Source organism: Perca fluviatilis, chromosome 9 (assembly GCF_010015445.1).
Source record: "Perca fluviatilis chromosome 9, GENO_Pfluv_1.0, whole genome shotgun sequence".
NCBI classification, from domain to species: Eukaryota; Metazoa; Chordata; class Actinopteri; order Perciformes; family Percidae; genus Perca; species Perca fluviatilis.
In genome coordinates, this window is record NC_053120.1 from 2,964,371 (window position 1) to 2,990,773 (window position 26,403).

At 42.2% G+C, this 26,403-nt stretch overlaps 1 protein-coding gene across 3 annotated transcripts; it reads right to left on the reverse strand.

The window, feature by feature from the left end:
- Positions 1-1,621: 1,621 nt before the first annotated feature.
- Positions 1,622-24,810, reverse strand: LOC120565433 (survival motor neuron protein-like). 3 transcript variants are annotated; one of them, XR_005640241.1, is made up of 9 exons: positions 24,666-24,810; positions 24,411-24,479; positions 19,667-19,879; positions 19,110-19,298; positions 15,368-15,553; positions 8,632-8,787; positions 6,974-7,117; positions 3,650-3,750; positions 1,622-2,077 (listed from the first exon to the last, which is right to left on the reverse strand). XR_005640241.1 is itself a non-coding variant. In XM_039811241.1 (9 exons), exons 1-8 carry the CDS (start codon positions 24,711-24,713, stop codon positions 3,715-3,717), a joined length of 1,041 nt encoding a protein of 346 aa, XP_039667175.1. In that variant the 5' UTR covers positions 24,714-24,810; the 3' UTR covers positions 1,622-2,077; position 3,714. The 3 variants fall into 3 exon arrangements, 1 of the variants encoding a protein (XP_039667175.1); XM_039811241.1 differs by having other exon boundaries at positions 3,714-3,750; XR_005640242.1 differs by lacking the exons at positions 24,411-24,479; positions 24,666-24,810 and adding an exon at positions 20,313-20,439.
- Positions 24,811-26,403: the final 1,593 nt, after the last annotated feature.

Below are 26,403 nucleotides of genomic sequence, written 5' to 3' on the forward strand. Positions count from 1 at the left end.
CATTGGCATAACACGTTTTAGTCATATGGCGTTTAATATGCAACGTGGCATCATGACTTTGCGTAAACATACACGCCACTTTCCTAAAGCCAAATGGCGAGTTATCTGGACGCATTTTCAGCTCTCCACGTGTATGTCTACGCTGTATACAGCAGATGTAAACATACCCGCCACGTTGCGTGTTATTGCGAAAATGCGACGTACTATCGCGAGAACGTCACACGTATGTGAAAAAAAAAATAAAATAAAAAAAATGGTTGGGTTTAGGAAAAGAACACAGGGAAAGGCTTTAGTAACACAAAAAAAGTGACAAAAACACAGAAAATAACGACAAAAACATGCTTAGGAAAACAATAAACGGTTGGGTTTAGGAAAGAAGCATGGGGGGGGGGGGAGGCTTAAAAAAAAAAAGAAAACGGCTGAAAATCACCACACGCAGGACGCGAACCCGGCTTACAGACTTGGAACTGCAGCCTGAATACTGAGGGGTTAAACACACACACACACACACACACACACACACACACACACACACTTTCAAGTTTGTTTAAGACACATTTTTTTCGATGAGTTTGTTTTTTCGCGACTTTTTGTGACGCGACTTAAAAAAGAAAAAAAAAAAACTATTTTTGTCATGTTTTCACGTTTATTAAAATTTTTTGCATGTATGGTTAAATATGTACTCCTAAAAGCAAAACTCTTATGTGTACCACTTACTACGTAACAGGATCCCACGGGGAAGCAGATGTAAACTAACTGGAATCGTGGAACTTGCTGAGAGAGATAACTGACCTAATACATATTAGATAACATATCTACAGTCTCACAGGATTACATTCCCATTTGCCTATACTGGCCCATCATATCTACATGAACAAGAGTCATGTTGTGTCTTATCCTAGTATTTCTGGGTCACGTGTAGTCTGTTCTGTCCTTTTTTTGCATCTTTTTTGAACGTTTTTGTGGCATTTTTACGTGATTTTTGACATTTTTAAACCATAATTTTGCACCAATTTCTGACATTTTAGAGACCAAACAACTAATGAAGCTCAGCGCAAATTCTTTCAGGAAGACGTCATTACCCCAATCACTACTCCATTCTTAAATCAAATCAGCTGTTCAAGAAGTGACGTGTCAGTTAAACCAATCAGACTCGACCACGAGATTCAAGGGCCAATCACAGCCTTACAACTCTGCTTTAAATCTGTTCTCTCCCTGTGCTGTCAGCTGTCGTTTCAGGCAAAGCTCTCGTCCCTCCTCCTCCCCTGCCTCCTCCGGTCGTTGGGTTTCTCCGGCTGACCGCTCCGTTGCCTCTTCGGTCCGGTCTCTGGTCTCTTCGCCGCCGCCACCAGTGTCTGGGCTCCATCGGGGGGTTATGTTCCTGTTCCCTACCCCTTTAAGAAGATTAATTCGATGGGAGTCCTATCTCCAAAAGACTTTGTACATTCAATATCATACAGTTGTATAATAAATATTTTTGCATATCTGCAAACGAAGTCTCTCCTGATTGAAATCCATTCATTCAGAAAATAATCCACGATGAAAATAATCATTCAGTTGCAGCTCTAAACCGAACCTTTAAAATGTAGATCTGAGTTTATAGACGACATGAAGAGGAAGATGCAGATATTCACCTTTGTTTTTAATAACAAAAATACTTTTTCATTTCATTGTCTAACTCGTCAGCGATTCACCGACTGACCAAAGGAACAACAGATTCAAACAGAAAGATTCAAACAGAAAGATTCAAACAGAAAGATTCAAACAGAAAGATTCAAACAGAAAGATTCAAACAGAAAGATTCAAACAGAAAGATTCAAACAGAAAGATTCAAACGTCTCTCTGTGTGTCTGAAAACAAAACGCTCTCTACGTGCTTTACCATCGACAGACTCCAGCAGGAAAAGATTCAACTTACAACTCATAACATCATGTCTGAAAATATACAAATTAAATGTCCAAGTGCTCTTTGGAAGGAAACAAAAGGAGAATCTTCCCGGCTGCATCTCGTCCCATTATTCTCTCGGTCTGTGAAGCAACAAAAATAAAACATAGAAGACGACGGAGGTTTCTTGTTCCTGTGGTGGAGAAAGAAGAGTTTCTTTGTTATTCTTCGGAGTAACTTTACATGCTCAAACCTGTACTTTCTGATCATCTGTCCCTGTTGGAGCGAACCAGACCACGGCCCAGTTTGATCCGGACCATGACCGCCTCTTTTCATTTGACCAAATCTCAGCTGTTTGTAGTTTTAAGTTCGGATCAAAGTGAAAAGTCCAAAGACCAAACGAGGTCGGTGTGAAAGGACCCTCAAGTTCTTCAGTTCGCTCGCACAGTAGCCAAAACTAGTCTCTCATGGCCAGACCTTCCTCCACAGCGCTGCGGAGGAAGGTCTGGCTAGACCACACAGCATTCCTGGATGGGAGAAAAACTTGATCTGGTTTATTGGCATTTCTTTAAACCAATCACAATCGTCGTGGGCGGGGCTAAGCTCCGGACGGAGCCACGGTGCCTCTGCTAAATAGTCTCGGGAAGAAACTGGTTTTGGTGGAACATGTGGACGTTCAGAAGTAGTTTTAGTCGTGCAACAGAAAACTCTAGACAGATAGTCTAGCTAGCTGTTAGACAGACAGACAGACAGACAGACAGACAGTCTAGCTAGCTGTTAGACAGACAGACAGATAGTCTAGCTAGCTGTCTGGATTTCATTCTGTGTCACATGGCCATAAAAGTCTAGACCATATTATGTCTTATATTTGGGCCATTCTGCTAAATCAGCTGTTGTTGAAGTTGAATTTACACATTAAATATATAAATGTACTGTTAATGTAGTATTTAAAAGGAGTATTCCAGTAAGGCTCCATCTCCATCGCCACGTTCTGGTTTTTAAGTGTTTGAGTTTAGAGCCCAAAGTGATCTCGCTGCACCAAGAGTTTTTATCTCCAGTAGAAGAACTGATCTCTGTTTAAACTAACTCGCCCAAACCTCATATCTCATCAACAGGAGGCAGCGGGGAGACTCCGCCCACTGCTGGTAGTTGCCACGGTAACGTTAGTAGCTTTAAGTCTCAGAGAACGAGACGTCGTGACCGATGAGAACCAATCAGGACGGAGAAACGATGGCGTCAGTGTCGGCGTTGCCAAAGGTCTCCGTTTGCGCAACCCTGCAGATTCAGAACCAAAACGGGTCAGAAGTGTTTACTAATGTCTCCGGTTTAGGGGCTCGGAAACACCAGAGCAGGGGGAATGAGAGGGGGAAACACCAGAGCAGGGGGAATGAGAGGGGGAAACACCAGAGCAGGGGGAATGAGAGGGGGGAAACACCAGAGCAGGGGGAATGAGAGGGGGAAACACCAGAGCAGGGGAATGAGAGGGGAAACACCAGCAGGGGGGAATGAGAGGGGGAAACACCAGAGCAGGGGGAATGAGAGGGGGAAACACCAGAGCAGGGGGAATGAGAGGGGGAAACACCAGAGCAGGGGGAAAGAGGGGGGAAACACCAGAGCAGGGGGAATGAGAGGGGGGAAACCCCAGAGCAGGGGGAATGAGAGGGGGAAACACCAGAGCAGGGGGAATGAGAGGGGAAAACGTAGCAGCTTTTTAAACCAAACCAGGTAGTGGTGTAAATGTAGCCTAATTCTGTGTGTCTCTTACACTAAGACAGTTCCATTGTGAGCAGGGGGGGGGAGGTATCCTGACAGGTGGGTTCAGGTCTTACCTCAGTCTTTGGAGCTGGACTGGAAGCCCTGCTGAGCCTGAAACACATCAACACAATTCACTTCAGACTCCCAGAGAAACTCCTCCGCTCAGCAACTAACTACCGTCACGTCAGAAGGTCTAAAATACTTCAGAACTTAAAGGCGCCAAAAACGTCACATAAAGCAATATCAATTTTGAAAAAAAAAAAAGGGACCCAAACGTTGAAAAGAACAAAAAAAAGTAGGAAAAAATCAGCTAAAAGGTTGAGATAGGGACAACAAACTAACCCTAACCCTAACAGGTGTTTGTTTTGTTTTCACGGTTGACAGGAAGACAACACAAGGGTTAAAGTATCGGCACCGTTTTAACCCTTGTGTTTGTTTTTGCTTTTTCCAACGTTTTAAATTGTTACATTTTTCACATTTTCTGCTCTTATTTCTACGTCCCATATTTTCTGATATGAAACTAAAATTGAAAACGGGACCCGAAGTCAACACAAGGGTTAAACGTACTGTTTTAGCATCGGTGTGGGAAAGGAAAGCCACCCCTACTGTTGACTGCTGATGACTGGAGGATGTAAACCTGTTACTGACTGCAGTGACCTCAGTGGCTGAGTTGATTTGGTTTAGACGCATGTAGTAAATGACCAATAACATCATTTATCTCTTAATGTTTGTAACATAACAAAATACAAAAAATACTGAAAACGAGTCTTTCTAAAAACGGCCAGAGCGTTTGCACGTAAACTGAGACAAACGGAGGTTTAGGCAGCCGAGTGAGAGAAAGAGGAAGTGATTGGCTGCTGTTGTTGCTATTTTGGGGATTCTGATTGGCTAACGTGGGCTTGAGCTTCTCATTTACACCGCCACCTACAGATCTGGCGTGCTCTTGAAGGTATTAACGGGATATATATACACGGGTACGTGTAAACGAACGCTTTTCTGTAAACTGACGGCTGTGCACGAGGTTATTTTTGAAAACGGAGAGGTTGAAATGTCCGTTGATGAAAATAGCCGGCCACGTGGAAACGTAGCATTTAACTAACATCATAAAGTATGATCTTTTTTACTTTGAACAATGACAGAGCTATAGTTGACCAATCTTCTGGGGTGTCTTCTTAGCTGCATATTTCTTTCTTTCTTTTGTTTGTAAAGCGTCTTTGAGTTCCATGTATTTGGGCTTCTGGTTTTTTGTACAAAACTGGAATTAGGGTCTGGCTGAAAAGGGCTCGTGAAGGAATAGTGTAACGGAGCTCAATTACTTTAACCATGTTCCTAAAACCTGTGTTTTCCACTACAGAGTAGGGTCTCATATCAGCAGCTATAAATATACCACGGTGATGCTGTTTGAGTCAGATGGAAATTGCTGCTTAAATGCTGCGGGGATAGTTTATAGCGTGTGTGTTGCTTCTTGTTTTAGTGTAGTCCCAGTTATTGACACACTGAGGTGATGTCAGTGTAAATGAGCTGACATGTTTGTAGTATTCCCACTGGTGTAGTCTATTCTCGTGTAGCAGATGCGACATACCGTTGTTGTTTTCATCCACCACTCTCTTGCCATCACCCTCATAACTTACTAATAGTCACATTAACGTTACTAGGCATATTACAACGAGCTAGCTCAGCACAGCATGCCTGACTGGAGTAGAGTGGTTTTATTTGGGAGTGGGAAGGGCAGAGAGCGTTATGTTGTTTGGGCAGCCTTGTTGAGTGCAGCGGCACTGAGAAGATTATATTTCACGCAATTTTATTTCATTTTCTAAATGAAATAGGATTAGTCCAACAAATCGTTCGGTTTGTAATGCGTACTAGGCCTGCACGATTCAGGGAAAAATATGAATCAGGATTTTTTAGCTTTTTAGAATTGGTATCACGATTCTCTGCCACGATTTGTTTCTCACAAAGTGTAATGTTCATTGCACACATGAACCATGAAATAAACAAAACAAATTAGCAGTACCAAACATAAGATTTATTTTGGCACCTAGAGCACATTGGTCATTGATCACCACAAGCCTGTAAACACAGAGGCTTCAATGGATACAGAAAATAAAGTACATACTGGCCATTTAAGTCCAGTAGGCTACCAGAAATAGTGACATATAACACATAGAACTAAATATGGCCCTGATACAGGCTCTTTCTGGACTAAATATGGCCCTGATACAGGCTCTATCTGGACTAAATATGGCCCTGATACAGGCTCTATCTGAACTAAATATGGCCCTGATACAGGCTCTATCTGAACTAAATATGGCCCTGATACAGGCTCTATCTGGACTAAATATGGCCCTGATACAGGCTCTATCTGGATTAAATATGGCCCTGATACAGGCTCAATCTGGACTAAATATGGCCCTGATACAGGCTCTATCTGAACTAAATATGGCCCTGATACAGGCTCTATCTGGACTAAATACGGCCCTGATACAGGCTCTATCTGGACTAAATATGGCCCTGATACAGGCTCTATCTGGACTAAATATGGCCCTGATACAGGCTCTATCTGGACTAAATATGGCCCTGATACAGGCTCTATCTGGACTAAATATGGCCCTGATACAGGCTCTATCTGGACTAAATATGGCTCTATCTGGACTAAATACGGCCCTGATACAGGCTCTATCTGGACTAAATACGGCCCTGATACAGGCTCTATCTGGATTAAATATGGCCCTGATACAGGCTCTATCTGAACTAAATACGGCCCTGATACAGGCTCTATCTGGACTAAATATGGCCCTGATACAGGCTCTATCTGGACTAAATATGGCCCTGATACAGGCTCTATCTGAACTAAATACGGCCCTGATACAGGCTCTATCTGGACTAAATATGGCCCTGATACAGGCTCTGTCTGGACTCCTTAAACATGTCTTTACATCATTAAAACATGTCAATGTCAATAAATTCAATCGTGAACGGGTGAATCGAGATTGCGATTTTATAACGATTTATTGTGCAGGCCTAATGCGTACCTAATAAAAAGACTTGTACCGAACGGTTCAATACGAATACATATATCGTTACACCCTTAAGGAAAACCTAACATGCATCTACCGCACGAGTCTAAAACAAATCAACTATGCAACCGGGGTGGCTCTCTTCTGAATGGCAAAGGGGTCACTACACTAGAGGCAAAAAACTGTCTGCCTCTCCATTCATGCAACAGTTACCTCTTGGTTAGGACACCTGTAGTTGACAGTGAAGCGCTGCCCCGAGTGACGGGAGGTTGAAACCAATCAAAACCAAAACAAACCAAAATGGCTGTAACACTGACCATGTAGCTGCCGGTGTGGAAGCCACACATGTACCACAGCATCAACATGCTGGAGGAGGCGTCCACGGCCGCAGAGCTCGACTCTTTCCCACCAAACACCCACAGAGGAGGAGGAGGAGGAGGAGGGATGAAGGCCACAGCATCCTGGAGAGGGACACACAATCCAAATCAGAAAACATCATTAATCCCCTCAGGGAAACAGTTTAGTTGCAGTTGCTTACAGTCAAATTCAAGGTAAAAGAAGAGTAAGGAAAGAGCGAATCAACCAGTGTGTAAAGTAACATAGCTCCAGTAAGAAATTAAAAGGTTAAGCACAAGTAAAGGGAGATTAGGTTACAAAGATTGTTTCTGAAACAATGGATTGTACAAATTATATTGTAGTGTTGTCAACATAAATAAAGTGCAGTTTCAACATAGAAATAGCAGGAACCTAAAGAAGCAGGGTGCGATTTGCCTGTATTTTAAACTAAGCGAAGCGCTGTAATGTGAACACATAGTGCCATAGAAGGGTCAAATCAGAGCAGCAGTTGCTGGTTGGATTTGGTTGTTCCAGAGCTCCAGGACGCCGGCTACCACCGGCAGTTGTTTAGCCGCCAACAGGTGACTGTGAGCCGTAGAGGTGTTGAAATTAATCAAATAATCAATGCATGGAATCGTGGACATGGACGATGCAGCATCGATAATCGGCCAGCGCTTAATCGATTATTTCTGTTTATAATGTAATGTAGGCCTAACAACATTTCTGTTTACATATTCTGGTATGTGTTTTGCACATTCAGGAGGTGCCATGTCCTCAGTGCTGTATAGTTTTATGTATCCAAGTTATTTAGTATTAGAGCACTGCAGAATGTTTGGTTTTTGAAGCTTGAAAAGCTCTGAATTAAATATCCTACATGGCTTTAATAGAAACAATTATTTGATGCATCGTGATGCATCGAGATATCGAATCGAACTGAATCGCTGACATGATAATCCTAATCGAATCAGGAGATCAGTGAAGATTTACACCTCTAGTGAGCCGGCTACCAGGAGCAGTTGTTTAGCCGCCAATAGGTGACTGTGAACCGGCTCCCCCCGATGACAGTTCTTTCAGGGGTCCTGGTGCTGGAGTTTAGCCAGAACACGTGAGCGTCATGCAGCGAAGACAGTTAAGTTTAGGCACCAAAACAACTGGTTAAGTTTAGGGAAAAAGATCAGATTTGGATTCCAACACTCCCGAGGGTTAGTGAACTCCGCTCCCTGGCTTCAACACGCGGTGTTTGATGTTGACACCACGTTGTGATATTTCATCCTGAGATTCTTTTTCCATTGGATATTGTGCACAAGTGTTTCGGCACGGCTGGCCGAGAGCCTCTATACTGGAAAGGGGATTTAATTCTTGCATGTTTTGTCGTGCATGTTCAGAAAGCTTTCTTCTCAAATCGCTCCCTGGGAATAAGAACCAAAGCAGCAGCAGTGAAGATACTGAACATGCTGCTGATAGATTACTGCGTCAGACTGCATTTTAATCTTTTAGCTGTGGACTCAGGTTTGTTTCCAAACAATGTCTCGTTGCATCTGTGTACAATGACAAATAAAGGATCTTATCTTATCATATCAACAGAGAGATAGACATATCTGTCACAAATAAACACAGAGTCTTAGTTTATCTGTTTTACCCCAGAGGCCAATCGAGGAGATGGAGGAGGAGGAAACGGAGGGAAGAAAGAGAAGCTGTGATTGGCCGGTTTCTCTGCTTCGTCTCTCTGCTGGTTTCCTCTCTTCTTCTCGTCTTCTTTCTCCACTTTCCTCCGATTACTGGCTTTGTCTTTCACCTGCCGACACACAACACACCACACACGTAAAGCCTCGGCTTCGTCCCGATCTCTCAAACAAACGGTGGCCATGCACAGAACAGGCTAGATGCATTCCTAAATTATTCATTTTATAACAGAAATCAAGCAAATACCAAGATGTGTGGGTTCCAGGACAGGAAGCTATCCAATCATAATAAACTGAATATTACTTTTAATTTAAAAAAATTATAATTTGAAATTGTTGTTCAGACAAAATAAGAACTCCTGAAACTTTACTGAAAGCACACTCAATTATTCAAAAGGTAGAGGGTGGATTTTACATTTACAGTATTACAGTTTTTCACGATCGCTATGACAAATATTTCAATACTTTTAACAACTTTCCTAAACTCTTAACGCACCAACACACCTACAACACACGATTGGCAAAACAGTTAATTTCATGCTCAAAATCACACATTGTAAACTAAACTCCAACACTGATTTTCAAAATACAATAATTCACTAACACAATACACTATGTTTACCAAAACAATGCAATCATGTCTCAAAATCAAATACTTCTTCCACAACACTAACACATGTTCTCTCCCAACAGGAACATTTAGTCAATCATAGCACAATGTCATACAAAACACTAACATCCCATGGAATTACAGAAACTGCATTCTTTTATATGTGTCAGTCAGGTCTGCCCTTATACAACAGACAGTAGTGATTGTATTGATCATATTGCACTGCAGTTTCTGTTGAAGCCTCTCTACATTTTTGTTTCTTTTTTGGGCTTTTCTGCCTTTATTTGACAGGACAGCTAGTTGAGAAAGGGGGGGAGAGAGAGAGAGAGAGAGAGAGAGAGAGGGGAAGACATGCAGGAAATCGTCACAAGTTGGATTTGAACTCTGGACCTCTGCGTCGAGGCACAAACCTCCAAGTATATGTGCGCCTGCTCTACCCGCTCACCAATTTGTTTCTTTTGCTGCAGAGATTCAATACAAAAAATGATTGACCCATCTCAGAGTAGCTTTATAGAATGTACGGTTTATGAAAAAAAGGACACAGAGGCAGAATTGTCCTGGTACTCCTCTTCCTCTCCCTTGTGAAGGCATTTTTCTTATTTTCTGTGTTATCTACAGTATATTGATCAAATAGGTCCTCTTTTACTGTACTACCATATGATCATGTGATTGGAAGAACCTCTACACCTGGGTGTGTTTCCTAGAAGGGAATCAGCTGTGATTGATCTATAACTTCAATCAGCTGTTTCTCAATAAATGCATGTATAAAATGCAGGGGATATATTTGTGTTTCAATTTACAATATGATCAGCTGTTCACTTTGACTTTAGCCTCTAAGTTAGGTTTAGAACATGATGTCATCTGTTCTGACATACAGTGTGAAAACATTTGTAAATTTGGCAGTAAAGATCCATTGTTTTGGTTTTGGTGGAGCTTGTGTGTAAAAGAAGTTCAAGCATTTTAAATTTGTGTTAACTGTATGCATTTTGTGTCAAAGCAACAAGAAATGTGTTAATTGTATAGCCTACACAGACTGATGTTGTGCTAACTCTGTTAAGAGTTTAGGAAAGTTGTTAAAAGTATTGAAAAAAGTGTAATAGCGATCGTAAAAAACTGTAATTATATTTGTCTCTAGTAGGACAAATCTTTGTTTTCCAGGATATTAAAAAGGGATTTTAATGGTTTAATGGTTCCCAGGGAGACTGACCTGAGCCCTGAGTGACAGGACCTGTATCTTAAATACATGCAGTGATGGCCTCTGTTTGTGGAAGACTTCTGTATTTTGCGTGTGACTTAGGCCAAATCCAATCCCCCCATACATTCTGTATCTTTGTGGTAGTTTTGCGTCTCTTTTTCATATCATTTTAGGACTCAAGCGAATGCTTCAGTGCTTTTCAACAGCGAATATTAAAAACTTCAGTGGTGGCGCGGGAAACCAACAGTTCCAACCGCACTTGAAGGGATCTTTAGGAAAGAGAGAAAATAAAAGTGGAAGAAGCGAGAGATGAAGCGACTGCTGCGTTTTTGCAGGACACAGTCGCCTGCACACACACACACACACATATACACACAGATATATACACACAGATATACACACACACACACACACACACACATATATACATATATATACACACACACACACACACACACACATACATATATATATATATATATATATATATACACATACATACACACACATATATATACATACATACATACATATATATATATATACATACATATATATACATACATATATATACATACACATATATATATACACACACATATATATACACACATATATACACATATATATATATACACACACACATATATATATATATATATATATACACATATATATATACACATATATATATACACACATATACACATACATACACACACATATATATACATATATATATACATATATACACACAATATATATGCATATATAAAACACATATATATATACATATACACACATATATATACACTACACACACATATATATATACCCTCTACACTCTACCTTCTCTCTCTCTCCTCTCTCTCCTTACCTCTCTCCTACTCACTATACACATATATACCACTATATATACAAAACAAAACACACACACACAAAATACATAACAATATACATATAACCATATACTCTCTCATACATATATAGCACACACACAGAGAGAGAGAGAGACACATATACACATATAAACACAGACATACAACAGAGAGAGGAGAGAGAAAAATTCTCTCTTTATCTATCTATCTATCTATCATATATATATATATCTCTCTTCTCTTGTCTATCTATCTGGAGAGAGAGAGAGAGTATCTCACACATATTCAACACATAAACTGGATCAACAGGAAGCATATTTTAGAGCAAACACGAAAAAAGATCAAGCAGGAAGAAGAGTGGGATTGCAACAAGGCGGGTGCGGAGGAGGAGGAAAGACACAAGAACGAGGGCACGGCGGGGCGCAAAACCGGAAGAGAGGGAGACACGTGTGTGGGAGTGAGGGAGTCACGTGCGGGCCCTGACCACCACCCATATGAAGGAGGGATCAGGTTGTTAAAGACCGACGAAGCGACAGGCGGAAGCAGGCACCCCCCCCCCCCCCACCCCCCCGGCTCCCCCCCCCCCCTCTCCCCCCTTCTCCTCTCCTGTCTCTCTCCTTTCTGTCTTCATCCAGCTGGCTCTCCCTGGGTCCTTTTCCTGGAGGTCCGTCGTTCCTTCTGGTCTCTCTTCCTCTTTCTTCCAGTCGTGGGGCTTCTCTTCCATTCTCACTCCGTTTCCTGGGGTTCTCAGTCTCTCTCCTTGCTGGGGTTTCTGTGTGTTTGGGTCCTGTGCTCTCCTCTCCTTGTCCGTCTCCTCTCCTCGTCTCCTCTCCCCCAGCTCCTCTCCTTCCTCTCGTCCTCCTCTTCCTCTCGTCCTCTCTCCTTCTCCTTCTCCTCTCCCCTCCTCCTTCCTCCTCCTCCTCTCCTTCCTCCCTCTCTCCCTCCTCTCCTCTCCTCTCTCATCTCTCCTTCTCGCTCTCCGCTCTCCTCTCCTTCTCATGTCCTCCTCCTCTCCTGGCTCTCCCCTCCTCCTCCTCCTCCTCTCTCCTCCTTCCTCCTCCTCCTCCTCTTTCGCTCTCCTCTCCTTCCTCCTCCCCTGCTCTCCTCCTCCTTCTCCGCCTCCTCCTCCTCTCTCCTCTCTCCTTCTCTCGTCTTCTCTCTCACCCTGGTTCCTCCTCTCTCCCCCCGGCTCTCATCTCTCCTTCTCTCGCCTCCTCTCTCCTCCTGGCTCTCCTCTCTCCTTCTCTCGCCTCCTCTCTCCCCCTGGCTCTCCTCTTTCTTCCTCATCTTCCAGTCCACTTTGCCGTTGGTTACAATGACCTGCCAGTTGCTGCCCTGCAGGAACAAGAGTTTAAATATAAAGCATCTACTGTAAAAAATAAGACAAAACTTCCGGGTCTAAAACTTATTAACACTGAAGCTCCTTAAAGTTGCATTGCACAACTTTGAAAAAAAGTATCAAAAATGTTAGAAAAAAAAGCACCAAAAACTTCAAAAGAACCATCAAAAACTACACGAATGTTGACACCAAAGCTGAAGCTCCTTAAAGCTGCATTCTGGGTAACGTCCAGCAGGGGGAGACTCCTTAAAGCTGCATTCTGGGTAATGTCCAGCAGGGGGAGACTCCTTAAAGCTGCATTCTGGGTAACGTCCAGCAGGGGGAGACTCCTTAAAGCTGCATTCTGGGTAACGTCCAGCAGGGGGAGACTCCTTAAAGCTGCATTCTGGGTAATGTCCAGCAGGGGGAGACTCCACTGGCTCCAAACATGAGCCCATTTCTCTCTTCATTTATTACCTCAGGAAACATTTTCATAATGAGTTCATGGTCTCAATCTCTAGTTTCTTCAACACACGATTTTTAAACATCACATAAAAGTGAACTTTGTGATGTATAAAAGTAGTAGGGTTGGGTACTGAAATCACACACACACACACACACACACACACACTGACACAAACACACACACACCACGACACACACACACTGACACACACACACACACACCACGTTACACACACACACACACACACACACACACACACACACACACACACACACACACACTGACACACACACCCGAGAGACAAACACCCCGACACACACACACACACACACCCGACAACACACACACACACACACACACACACACACACACACACACACACAGACACAAACACACCACCACACACACACACTGACACACACAAACACCCCAACACACACACACAGACACACCCCGAGAGACAAACACCCCGACACACACACACACACACCCCTGCACACACACACACAGACACACACACACCCGACACACCCCTAACACACACACACACACACCCGACACACACACACCCCGACACACACACACACACACACCCCTACACACACACACACACCCGACAGACAAACACCTCGACAGACCCACACACACACACACACACACACACAGTAGTAGTACGCAGTATAATATAATGGCGATGTAAAAGCGCCCGCGGTGAGGTTCCACTTCCTGTCGGCCCAGCAGCGCCCTGTGTGCCCTGGGGGCCGACTGACAGGCTGAGGTTGGACAGCAGGGTCACTTTAAAGCCCATTTCAGCACCACGGCAATTCAAAGTGCTCTACATTAAACATTAAAGGGCAATTAAAAGAGCAATAGAAACTAAAAACAGGCTACAATAGAATAAGATACAAATACAAGAATAAAAGTTAGTGTGCATTAGGGCTTTAATATATTTTTATATGTTATTTTTACTATTTTGACTGATACTGCGTTTGCGATTTGATTCACCATATTGGAGGGAATGATCATTGTTGTCTTATTATTCTCATTTTCACTGAAAAATATTAAAACGAAAATGATTATAGTGTGATGTCTGCGAGGACCTGTACCAAACAAACATTTATTTATTTTATTTATTTATTTTATATATATAAAATTTTATAATTTTTTGGGGGCTTTTCCCTTCATTCGATAGTGACAGTGGATAGACAGGAATGGAGAGAGAAAGAGAGAGACGGGGGAGGACACGCAGAAAAGGGCCACAGGTCGGATTCAAACCCGCGCCACTGCCAAGGACTCAGCCTACATGGGGTGCACGCTCTGCTGGTTGAGCTAGAGGCCCCCCCACAAAGAGGTTTTTCTGTAGTCTGTAGGATAGGATCTGTAGGCCGGGACATCTCTGCAGCATCACACTACTTCATTCAGAATGGTAAGACACTGATTTTGCCTTAAAAGGTCCCATATTATGAAAATTAAAATCACTTTTTTCTGGTGATTTGGGGTGTTATTTTGTGTCTCTGGTGCTTCCACACACATACGAACTTTGAGTAAATCCATCCATGGTGTTCTGAGTGAGATCTGGTTTCTGAATGTGTCCTGCCTTCAGTCTCCTGGTGAGCTGGTCAACATCTGCACGGCTTTCTACGGCACTGGCCGAGACGTTCAAGCTCGTTCTCAATAGCAAAGCACCGCTACAACACACACTAGGTCACCATAATCTCCAGAAGAACTACTTCCATGAGCTCCCTGGTTTAGAAGAAGTCTCCCAGCTGATCCTGCCTTGGAACTGACTGAAGTCGGAGAAACAGCATTTCTTTTACTGTCTATGGAGCTAGCTGACATGATCCTTAACTAGCTACTGAGCATGTGCGACTACAAACAAAGATGTTACAGAAGAAGAGATGTCTCACTCTGTAGCTAAAACAGAGACCTGAACACAGGGTGAAAAGAGGAGCTGCAGCAATGTGCAAAAATATGGTGTTTTTTGATAATTAAACCATGTAAACCTATTCTGATACAACCTGAAAATACAATTATGAACCTGAAAATGAGCAGAATATGGGCGCTTTAAACAAATATTGCGCCCCCCCTGCGTTTTGAATATTGCACTAGTCCATATTGTGATTTCGATAAAATTGCCCTAGTGTGCATGGTGAGAAATAACAACAAATACAATGTTTTTCTCCATTCCCCTTTAAGCCTAAAGACCAGCGTAGGCAGCGTTTGTACCTTGGCTCTGCTGGGTCCGCGGAGCTCGTCGGGGTTCATCAGGCTGTCGACGTCCACTTCCTCCTCGTTGTTGTAGTCGTTGAAGCGAACGCCGCAGCGCTGACCTTTGACCCACAGAACCACAGCCGGGTAAACCAGACCGTCCTCCACGTACACGGCCCGACAGCGAGCGCCGGGTTTCCAGTCCTGACACACAGACGGCAGCGGGACACTTGAACACAAACTCACAGACACTCGTTCATACGTAGAGGGGTTTTAACGGTTTGAAATGTACCTTAAAATGTAACATGTACCATGAAAAGTATCTCCGAATTTGTACCTTATAGGGTAACTATGTTTTGTTTTTTTTGTTTCCCATGTTTCTGCTGTGTCTAAGTTGTGTCTAAATCTGTAAACTGAATAATAGAGTGTGGGGTTATTTAACTTAGGTATGTTTCACCCTGGACTCTCTGTCTCCATGTTTGTGTGTCTGAGTGTCTGATGGAACAACAATCTCTGAACCTGGGGCCTGTTTCACAAAAGCAGAATATATAAATCCAGGATAACTGATAAAGCGAGGCTTGACCTAGTCTAATCTGTGCATCCTGGCTTGGTGCGTTTCACGAAGGCCGAGCCAGGCTGAGGAGGAGCGACTAGGTCGAGCCAGGCTGAAGTAATTCAGATAGATGCGCGTCCACGGCTTTCCTCAAAAGACCGCGAGGTCGATCACAGATTTACTGATGCCAAAATGGAGAATACGCGTTGTACATACTTTATACAGAGTGAGCAGCAGCTTCTTGTGGAAGTATGATGACGTGAAACACATTATTTGTATAAAAAGAAAAGAAACCGACCGACTGAATGCGTAATTGTAGCCTAAATATATACGTTAACTGACCACTGCTCTGAACTGAAACCGTCATAATCATTCCATTCAAGGATTAGGCTACTAATCATTTTCACAAATTAACAGTTGTACTCTTTGCCTTAAAAGTAAGCAGAAGATAATGTTACTCAGGAAATTTACAATGAAGATCAATTTTCTTCAACGCTAGAATGTGATGCGTAAATATCTCTTTCACTCTGTTCCTCCCTCTCTCGCATGGGCTAAAATATAAGTTTCCTAAGTCATTAACTTCCACTGCTCGCTTTTAATGCAAAGTGTACAACTGTTCGTTTTTGCAAATGACAGTGACTCATTGAATGGTTTCAGTTAAGAGCAGTATTTCATAAATGTATATTTTTAGACTATCATTCAGTCGGTCCGCTATTATCTGCCACGCTTTTTCTCACGTTTCATTTTTTTATTTTTTATAGAGGCAGAGTTTCCTTCTCTACATATTATATGCCTTGCTCCCTGTATATATGGACATAGAAAATAAAGACACTGAAGAAATTGGACTCTAAAATCTAGAAGCTATGAAGATAATTAAGTGATAAATTCCATGCACACTGTAAACATGAATGGAACAGAGTATATTCATCAGTTATTTCCCCCCAAATATAAGGACAAAAACCATTGAGGTGTCCTCTCCCTGTTGTTACATGAATGTACAGTAGCCTACATCACCAGATAGGTACTGGTCCAGTGAACTAAGACTATAATTTAGGAGGATTGTACAATTAGGATATGTTCTTAAATTGTACAATCCTCCCAAATTATATTCCCAGTTTACTGGACAACATAAATTGTGTGCTAAGAATGCCAAATACAATGCACATGAAAGTGGAACAAACATGATGCTTATAGGTTAAAGAATTTAAAAAAAATGAATCAACGAAAATGATTCAAGGTGCATTGGTCAACTATAGAAATGTACAGCATTGTATGTATTGCCCTTAGTAACAGACTTCATTTAAAACACATTTGAAATGTTATCAGCCTTTTCTAATTATCTCAACAACTGCCATAACATATTCATCAAACTTCTAATATGAACAGCAGTCTTCATAACAGTAACAATGACTGTCACATGAATAATTATAAATAAAAAAAATAATGGTCACAACTTTAAATAATAACAGTACTTAAATAAACAGCAATATGCACCTGTTGTATTTTAATCCAGGCTGATAATAACAATAGGGTAAAACCAGTGCTGGGTGATCAGAAAAGGCTCCAGGATTAAATAAATCCTGGCTGTTAGCCTGGTCAGGAGCAGGCTAGCTGTACAGAATAAATCTCCATGGTGATTTATGTGCCTCCGCTTTCGTGAAACCGAATCAAGGCTTAATTCATCCAGGATAACTGGGAAATCCCGGTTTAATCCCTTATCTTGGTTTTGTGAAACAGGCCCCTGGTCCAGTATTAAGCGAGAAACAAGCTGTAATGTCAGTTAATAGGGCAACTGTGCAGCTTGTATTTACGTTCACTAAAAGTTCTGTTTTTGTTCGCTGACAGACTCAGATTACACATAGTTTACAGATTTAAATGTGGAAATATGCCGGTTCTATACACGCTAAAAGTCCTGATTATTTACAAGGAGTCTGGTGGAGATATACCGGTTCTATACACGCTAAAAGTCCTGATTATTTACATGGAGTCTGGTGGAGATATGCTGACTCTATACACGCTAAAAGTCCTGATTATTTACATGGAGTCTGGTGGAGATATGCTGGCTCTATACACTCTAAAAGTCCTGATTATTTACATGGAGTCTGGTGGAGATATGCTGGCTCTATACACGCTAAAAGTCCTGATTATTTACATGGAGTCTGGTGGAGATATGCTGGCTCTATACACGCGCTAAAGTCCTGATTATTTACATGGAGTCTGGTGGAGATATGCTGGCTTACACACGCTAAAGTACTTTGAGGTTGTTTACATGGAGTCTGGTGGAGATATGCTGGCTCTATACACGCTGCTAAAGTCCTGATTATTTACATGGAGTCTGGTGGAGATATGCTGGCTCTATACACGCTAAAAAGTCCTGATTATTTACATGGAGTCTGGTGGAGACATGCTGGCTCTATACACGCTAAAAGTCCTGATTATTTACATGGAGTCTGGTGGAGATATGCTGGCTCTATGCACGCTAAAAGTCCTGATTATTTACATGGAGTCTGGTGGAGATATGCTGACTCTATACACGCTAAAAGTCCTGATTATTTACATGGAGTCTGGTGGAGATATGCTGACTCTATACACACTAAAAGTCCTGATTATTTACATGGAGTCTGGTGGAGATATGCTGGCTCTATACACGCTAAAAGTCCTGATTATTTACATGGAGTCTGGTGGAGATATGCTGGCTCTATACACGCTAAAAGTCCTGATTATTTACATGGAGTCTGGTGGAGATATTATGGCTCTATACACGCTAAAAGTCCTGATTATTTACATGGAGTCTGGTGGAGATATTATGGCTCTATACACGCTAAAAGTCCTGATTATTTACATGGAGTCTGGTGGAGATATGCTGGCTCTATACACGCTAAAAGTCCTGATTATTTACATGGAGTCTGGTGGAGATATGCTGGCTCTATACACGCTAAAAGTCCTGATTATTTACATGGAGTCTGGTGGAGATATGCTGGCTCTATACATGCTAAAAGTCCTGATGTTGTCAGATGCTGAGAATATTAATCTGAGTCTGTCAGCAGCAAAAACAGAACTTTTAGTGGACCAAATTGACGATGCACATTTGCACTATGGGGTTACATTACAGCGTTGAGGCTTAATACTGGACCGATTGTTGCTCCTATCGGTCACTTACACACAAAGACATGGGAAGATAGGGTCCAGGTTGAAAAGAAGTGTTACCTGAGAGTTTTGTCTATGTGTTGGAGGCGCAGCGTCAGGGCGTTTGAGCGCGCTCAGGTCCATGTCCTGCTGGTTTCCGTAGCCGTTGAAACGGACTCTGCAGCGTTCTCCGTCCAGACACAGCACCGTCGCCGGATACAGCCGCCCGTCCTCCGACCACACCGCCCGACACTGAGCACCCACCGCCCACTGACACACACAGAGACACACACAACACACACACACACACACACACACACACAGAGACCCAGACACACACACACACACACACACACACACAGAGAGACAGACACACACACACACACACAGACACACACACACACACACACACAACAAGAGACAGACACACACACAGAGAGACAGACAACCAGAGACACACACACAGACAGACAGACAGACAGAGACATACACACAGAGACAGAGACACACACACACACACACACGGCTGCACAATTAGTCTGGATTAACTGATGTCCTCTCCGTCCTCTCCACCCGACAGACAGACACACACTAACGTTCCTCTAAGCAGGAAACCCCTGAATATCCCCCAGCCCTACCTCAGCTGAGGGTGGAGGGACCGTCTCTCCGTCTCTCTCTCCGTCCTGTTGTCCAGCTCTCTCTCCATTCTTCTGTCCTTCTTGTTGTCTGGTTACTTGTCCATCTCTCTCTCCCTCTCCCTCTCTCTCTCCGTCCTGTGGTCCGTCTCTCTGCTCCGGCTTCTCCCAGCTCTGTGTCTTCTCTGAGGATGCAGATTCTGGCGATTCAGAATCCTGCACACAGTCCACAAGCACACAAATATCACGTTGTCCTCTGTGTCTCCTTGTGTTCAACAACAACAAGGCACACACCAGACTCCATTCACAAATCTGCCAGGTTTGTGCTTCAAGGCATGCGGGCCCTGTTTGGTGGATTAACAAATTTAATTTACACATAATTTAAAACTTAAATGAAGCAAAATATTTTCTGTCACATTAACGTGTAGGCCTACTCTCGAGGACATGTAACGGAGTCAGTAACTGAGTGTGTCTGCCCGTCCCACTCTGTGTGTGTGTGTGTGTGTGTGTGTGTGTGTGTGTGTGTCTCAGTCTGTCTGTGTGTCTGTGTGTCTGTCTGTCTGTCTGTCTCTCTGTCTCTCTCTCTCTCTCTCTCTCTGCCTGATCAGGTATCTCGCTGTAGCTGAGAAGTCCAGAAAGCCAAACTCACCATAACCCTGGCTGGGTTTGATTTTCTTTTAGCACGTGGCTGCGCTGTAGCCTTCCTGTCTGTGATGACTTCCTGTCTGTGATGACTTCCTGTCTGTGATGACTTCCTGTCTGTGATGACTTCCTGTCTGTGATGACCTACTGTCAGTACCCGATCCGTTCCACCGGCACGATCCGTTCTGCGCATGTGCAAGATGACGCGTGTGCCATGACGTAGGCGCAGATGATTATACTGTTTTACGACCTGCCCAATCTGTTCCACGCTAGCCTCCACCGGGATAGCTAACCGCTAATTCGGCTAACCGCTAGCCGACAGCCTTCAGTCTAAAACAACGCATGCGCAGAACGGATCGTGCAGGCAGAACGGACAGCTAGATTCAGTCTACAATAACGTTAAGTCAAACTTAATGGGAGAAGCAGCTACAGCTACATTAAGACTTTACAGTAATAACAATAAAGACCAGTGTTGAGTGATTGTATTTTAAATGAGCACAAGTAGAGCTGATCTAACAGCTGTTATATATGTTAACGTTTATTTTCAAGTTTTATTTTGAGGGTCTTTTAAAGTTTACATGCTGTCTCAGCTAGCGGTTAGCTGAATTAGCTGTTAGCTAAACTAACGTTAGCTGGAGGCTAGCGTGGGAACAGATTGGGTAGTGTTGTAAATCCTCGTACCACAGCGCATGCGCAGAACGGATCGTGCAGGTGGAACGGATCGGGTACTGACACCTACCCTTGCTCCACACCTTGGCTCGCGGCTTGCAGAGGAAACGTAGGAGACGCCAAAAACGATTGCTGTCTGTCGCGCTCGGGCCGGCACCGCGCCTGATCGCAGCCAGCGTGAACTAGTACCGAGTATTGGTTCACGTGCAATCAAACGGTGCCAAGTTTCGGTACCTGAGAGTAGGCGCGAGCTTCTCTGTCCTCTCTGCATGTTGACAGAGAGCAGAGGTCCCACACTAGGGCTGCAGCTATCGATTCTTTTTGTAATCGATTTATCTAGCACTTTATCGATCGATTAATTGATTAATCGGATAATTATTATTATTTTTTTTTTTAAACAACCCAAACTAGGGAAAAATGCAACATTTGTATTGCCTACATTGCTTACAATATCATCTCTCAAAAAACTAAACATATTAAGTGCATTTAAGTGCCATATTACATTGTTTTTAAAGATTTTTTTTTTTCCAAATGATATCAACCTCAAACTAAGGCATACATTAAAATACACAAACATTACATTAAGTTGTGCAACTTAACTTTCAGAACTAACAAGTTTCAACCTGAGACTGATCTGTATATATAGTAGGCCTATATGTAAATATTAGTTATACTCAACCTATTTTCATTTATATATTTGATTATAATGTCACACAGCTGTTACACTTATGCTATTAGATCGTTGATCAGCTGTTTCTCCAGAGAGAGAGGGGGGGGGAGAGAGAGAGAGAGAGAGAGAGAGAGAGAGAGAGAGAGAGAGAGAGAGCTCTTTAGATCAGATCGTGGTCACCACTACCTATTTTCTTGTCTTAGATTTTGGTAGTTGTTGTGTTTGGTGTAGTTTCATCGTTCATACGACTCTGATCTACTTTAGTCGGTCCTCTTCGTGGAACAGATGATTAAGTTAGACTCCGGGTTTTCTGTTGAGATGCTGAAGCTCTGACGTCGTGCTGTTATCGTGCTAAGCTTTGATGTTGCAGTAGACCCACGGTACAGAGTTTTAGTTTTAATTACGTTTGAACTGATTCCAAACTTTGGACACTTTCTGTCATTTTCTCCAGCCTGTCTCTCCTCTCTTAGCCCCTCCCAGCCTGTCTCTCCTCTCTTAGCCCCTCCCAGCCTGTCTCTCCTCTCTTAGCCCCTCCCAGCCTGTCTCTTCTCTTAGCCCCTCCCAGCCTGTCTCTCCTCTCAGCCCCTCCCAGCCTGTCTCTCCTCTCAGCCCCTCCCAGCCTGTCTCTCCTCTCAGCCCCTCCCAGCCTGTCTCTCCTCTTAGCCCCTCCCAGCCTGTCTCTCCTCTCAGCCCCTCCCTCACTGTCTGTCCTCTTAGCCCCTCCCAGCAGTCGCGGTGCTGTTGACGTTACACTTCCTTTGACACGAGCAGGCACAACAAGCTAAAATATAATATACAAATACAACAATAAAAGTTACAGTGAGTAAGAAATGTATAATTATCCAATTTAAGAGGTTGTAGGGACAGGGGTTTTATGTTTTTTATTGTTTATATAACAATTTTCTAAGTAAATAGGTTTGGAATTATATAAAAATATATTTTTTTTGTAATTACAGAGAGAAAGTACCGAAAAAAGTACCGTTGGGTACCGGAACCGAATTCCAGGTACCGGTATCGGTAGTGGTATTGGTTCAGATGCGAAAGGTACCCAACCCTAGGCAAGGCAAGGCAGCTTTATCTGTAGAGCAACAGGGCAATTCAAAGTGCTTTACATAAAACATTAAAGAGCAGTAAGAAAACTATTAAAAAACAAATTAAAAACATTAATAAACTAATTAAAAACATTAAAAGACAAGAATAAAATTGATAGTGCAGTATAAGAATAAAACCCTACTGTGCAATTAATCAAAATTTAAATCGTGATTATGATTTTGGATCCCAATGATCACAAAAACAGAATAATCGAGAAAAACTATTATTTAGCTCATTACGTTTGGCAAGTAAACTCTTATTTTCTCTCGTGTTCTGAATGAAAAAATAAAGTTTTAATAAAAGTATTAAGGCAAATTTCACAGTTGTTGTTGTTTTTACTGTTGATTTATTTAACTTTTTCGCTGTGTTTTTTAAGTTCAATAATTGCAACATCTTTCCAGAAGTCAACGAGTAATCGTGTTAAATTATCTTGATTTCAATATTGACCGAAATAATCGTGATTATATTTTTTTTCCATAATTGAGGAGCCCCGGTCTGAACACACGGATTGGATAGAAATTAAAATAGCTCCGCGCCTATTCGCGGCGCTTTTGGGTTTTCATAGCTGAGCGGATGTGATCTTATCAAATTTAAAACTGTGTTTTTATGAATCTTTACGCTCTCTGGTATAAGTTAGTACATATTTGATAAAAGTAGTTCCTGATCTGGACCAGGACCTTTAATTGAATCCTTATAAATACAATAAAGCTTTCACAGATCTAAAAGTGCGATTCAGAAAATCCTTAATACTTCACCCAAAATGTCACTTTACTGTTGTGAAAACGTGTTAGAGATTTGGGGAAAGAGACAAAGAACACACACACACACACACACACACACACACACACACACACACACACACACACACACACACACACACACACACACACACACACACACACAGCTGGCCCAACCCATAAGCGAACTAGGTAGCCCCGTAGCTACCAGAGGGGCCCCCCAAGAGCGCTTGAAACGTCCCACAATAGATCTCATAACAGAGCCGGTCTATTTAAAGATAGTGTTGCTGCTAACAGGTCTCACATTAGTCTTTACATGGTTATTTGTACATTATGAGTGCTTAAACTAATATTTACAATACACAAGTTGGAGTTACAATGTGGAGAGTCCGCAAACCACATCCTGCTTAGGGCCCCCAAAAGTCTAGGGCCGGCCCTGCATGCGCGCACGCACGCACGGGCACACACACGCACAGACACACTACTATTAGATCGACGCACACACCAACCCACAAGTTTTGACTTCAGGCCACTTTCGTAGCTAAGCTCTGCGTGGAGCCTCCGCAGAACCATAACTCAGATTTAAGAGGTGCAAAAAACGGATAATCTGTCGAATCGGAAGCTAACTTCAGCGTCTTTTATTTTTTTGTTTTAAAAAATACTATAAATTATAGAATAAAAACTTAAAAACAAACTCGTGACATGTCCAAATTGTTTAGAGAAGCTTTTTTAATTGGCGATTATTATTTTGTTTTGATATTATTATTATTATTATTATATATTCAAATTGCCAGAATTTTGAATGTAGTTTGGCGGACTGTCCTCTCGTCGTGTAAAACGTTGAAAATCTACCGTCAAGTTGCAGGAAAAGTGTCACCAAAACCTGTGACTACTTTTTATATTTCTATAAGCGGTGATATAAAACTTTTAAACGAACCTGTGAGATGTCCAAAGAGATTTTAAAAGCCGCTAGCAGCTCGTCTCTAACGGCCGTGCCAGACTCCTCCTGAGAAAACAGAGATTTAAGAGTGAGCAAGTTAGCAAGCTAGCAAAACAAGCTAAACGTAGAATTAGCGGTGGCTAATTTGGCGGTAGCTTAGTTACCTGCTTAACGGAATATAACAGACTAGTTAGCTGCTTGGTTAACGGTCATATTTCCGTTATTAGTGTAAACAATTTAATAAAAACGTACCGGCTCCGCGGGGCCGTTGACGACGGTATTTTTGGTCTCTTCATCCATGGATGTCAAACCCCAAAAAGACGAAAATAACACGTGCAAACTGCGACAATAACAACCGAACTACACACCTGCGTCAAGTTCAGCGGATGTGGCGAGAGAAGAGTTTCCGGCAAAATAATACCTTTCAAAATAAAGGTTTTCCGGAAAAAAAAATATTCATATATAAATATATGAAGAAAAACTCAATATTTACATCAATACATGCATGGAAAAAACACATTATTCATAATAAATACGCTTTTATTTTTCGGGGAATCTTTTAAGAACACATAAAATAATATACACATACACACATTGAAGTTTTTGTGTTTTATGAAATGTGGTTTTTTTACACACACACTCACACAGACACACACAGACACACACACACACACACTCACACAGACACACACACAGACACACACACACACTCACACAGACACACACACAGACACACACACACTCACACAGACACACACACACACAAAAGACACACACACACACACACACACACACACACACACACAAAACACACACACACAAACTCCAGAATGTGTTTTTTTCGTTGAAAAGGTAAAAGAAGTGTTCCTCTGTTTTGTGATGGATTAATGAATGAATTTGAAAATATGTATGTTTTAATTCCTGTTTTAATGTCCAATTAAATATTAAATAAATGCATGCTTAATTCCATGAGCCTTGAGATCCTCCGTGAGAATAATGCTACAACCCAGGACCCACACTGAGAGATCCATAAACACACAGGCTGTGTCTCAAACCGCACACTTCTGTCAGTACACTGCTAATGTGCACTGACCACTTCCTGCCGTAGTGCCCACTTTGGATGGTCAGTGTCGTCCCAAACGGACCACTTATGTTAAAACACTTACCGGAAATGGCGAGCGGAATGAGCGTGACTAGAGTCTCTGAAAATCTGATGAAAATCTTTTAAACTGATCTTTGTCGATCTGAAATGCTCTGTTGTGAAATCCGGGAGAAGCCAGACACCGATGTGACGCGTTCGTCCAATCAGCTGTCCCTGGTCCCGCCCCTTTCCGCTGCGTAGTCCAGATGGCGCCCATTTAGCGCGCGTAGTGTCCATCGTTCCACACTGAACTTTTTGACCGTTTTTAGGGGGGTCATCCTGGTACTTTCAGTGCTCTGATTTTTTGTGTTATCTCCACGATATACAGTACAGGCCAAAAAGTGTTTCTTTATTTTCATGACTATTTCCATTGTAGATTCTCACTGAAGGCATCAAAACTATGAATGAACACATATGGAATTATGTACTTAACAAAAAAGTGTGAAATAACTGAAAACATGTCTTATATTTTAGATTCTTCAGAGTAGCCACCCTTTGCTTTTTTTGATAACTCTGCAAACCCTTGGTGTTCTCTCAATGAGCTTCATGAGGTAGTCACCTGAAATGGTTTTACCTTCAACGGGGGCTTTGTCAGGGGTTCATTACTGGAATTATTTCCCTTATTAATAAAAAGCAAAGGGTGGCTACCTGAAGAATCTAAAATATAAGACATGTTTTCTTTTATTTCACACTTATTAATACCTATAATTCCATAATATATTCATTCATAGTTTTGATGCCTTCAGTGAGAATCTACAATGTAAATAGTCGTGAAAATAAAAAGGAAACACATTGAATGAGAAGGTGTGTCCAAACTTTTGGCCTGTACTGTACTTAAAACTAAGTGCT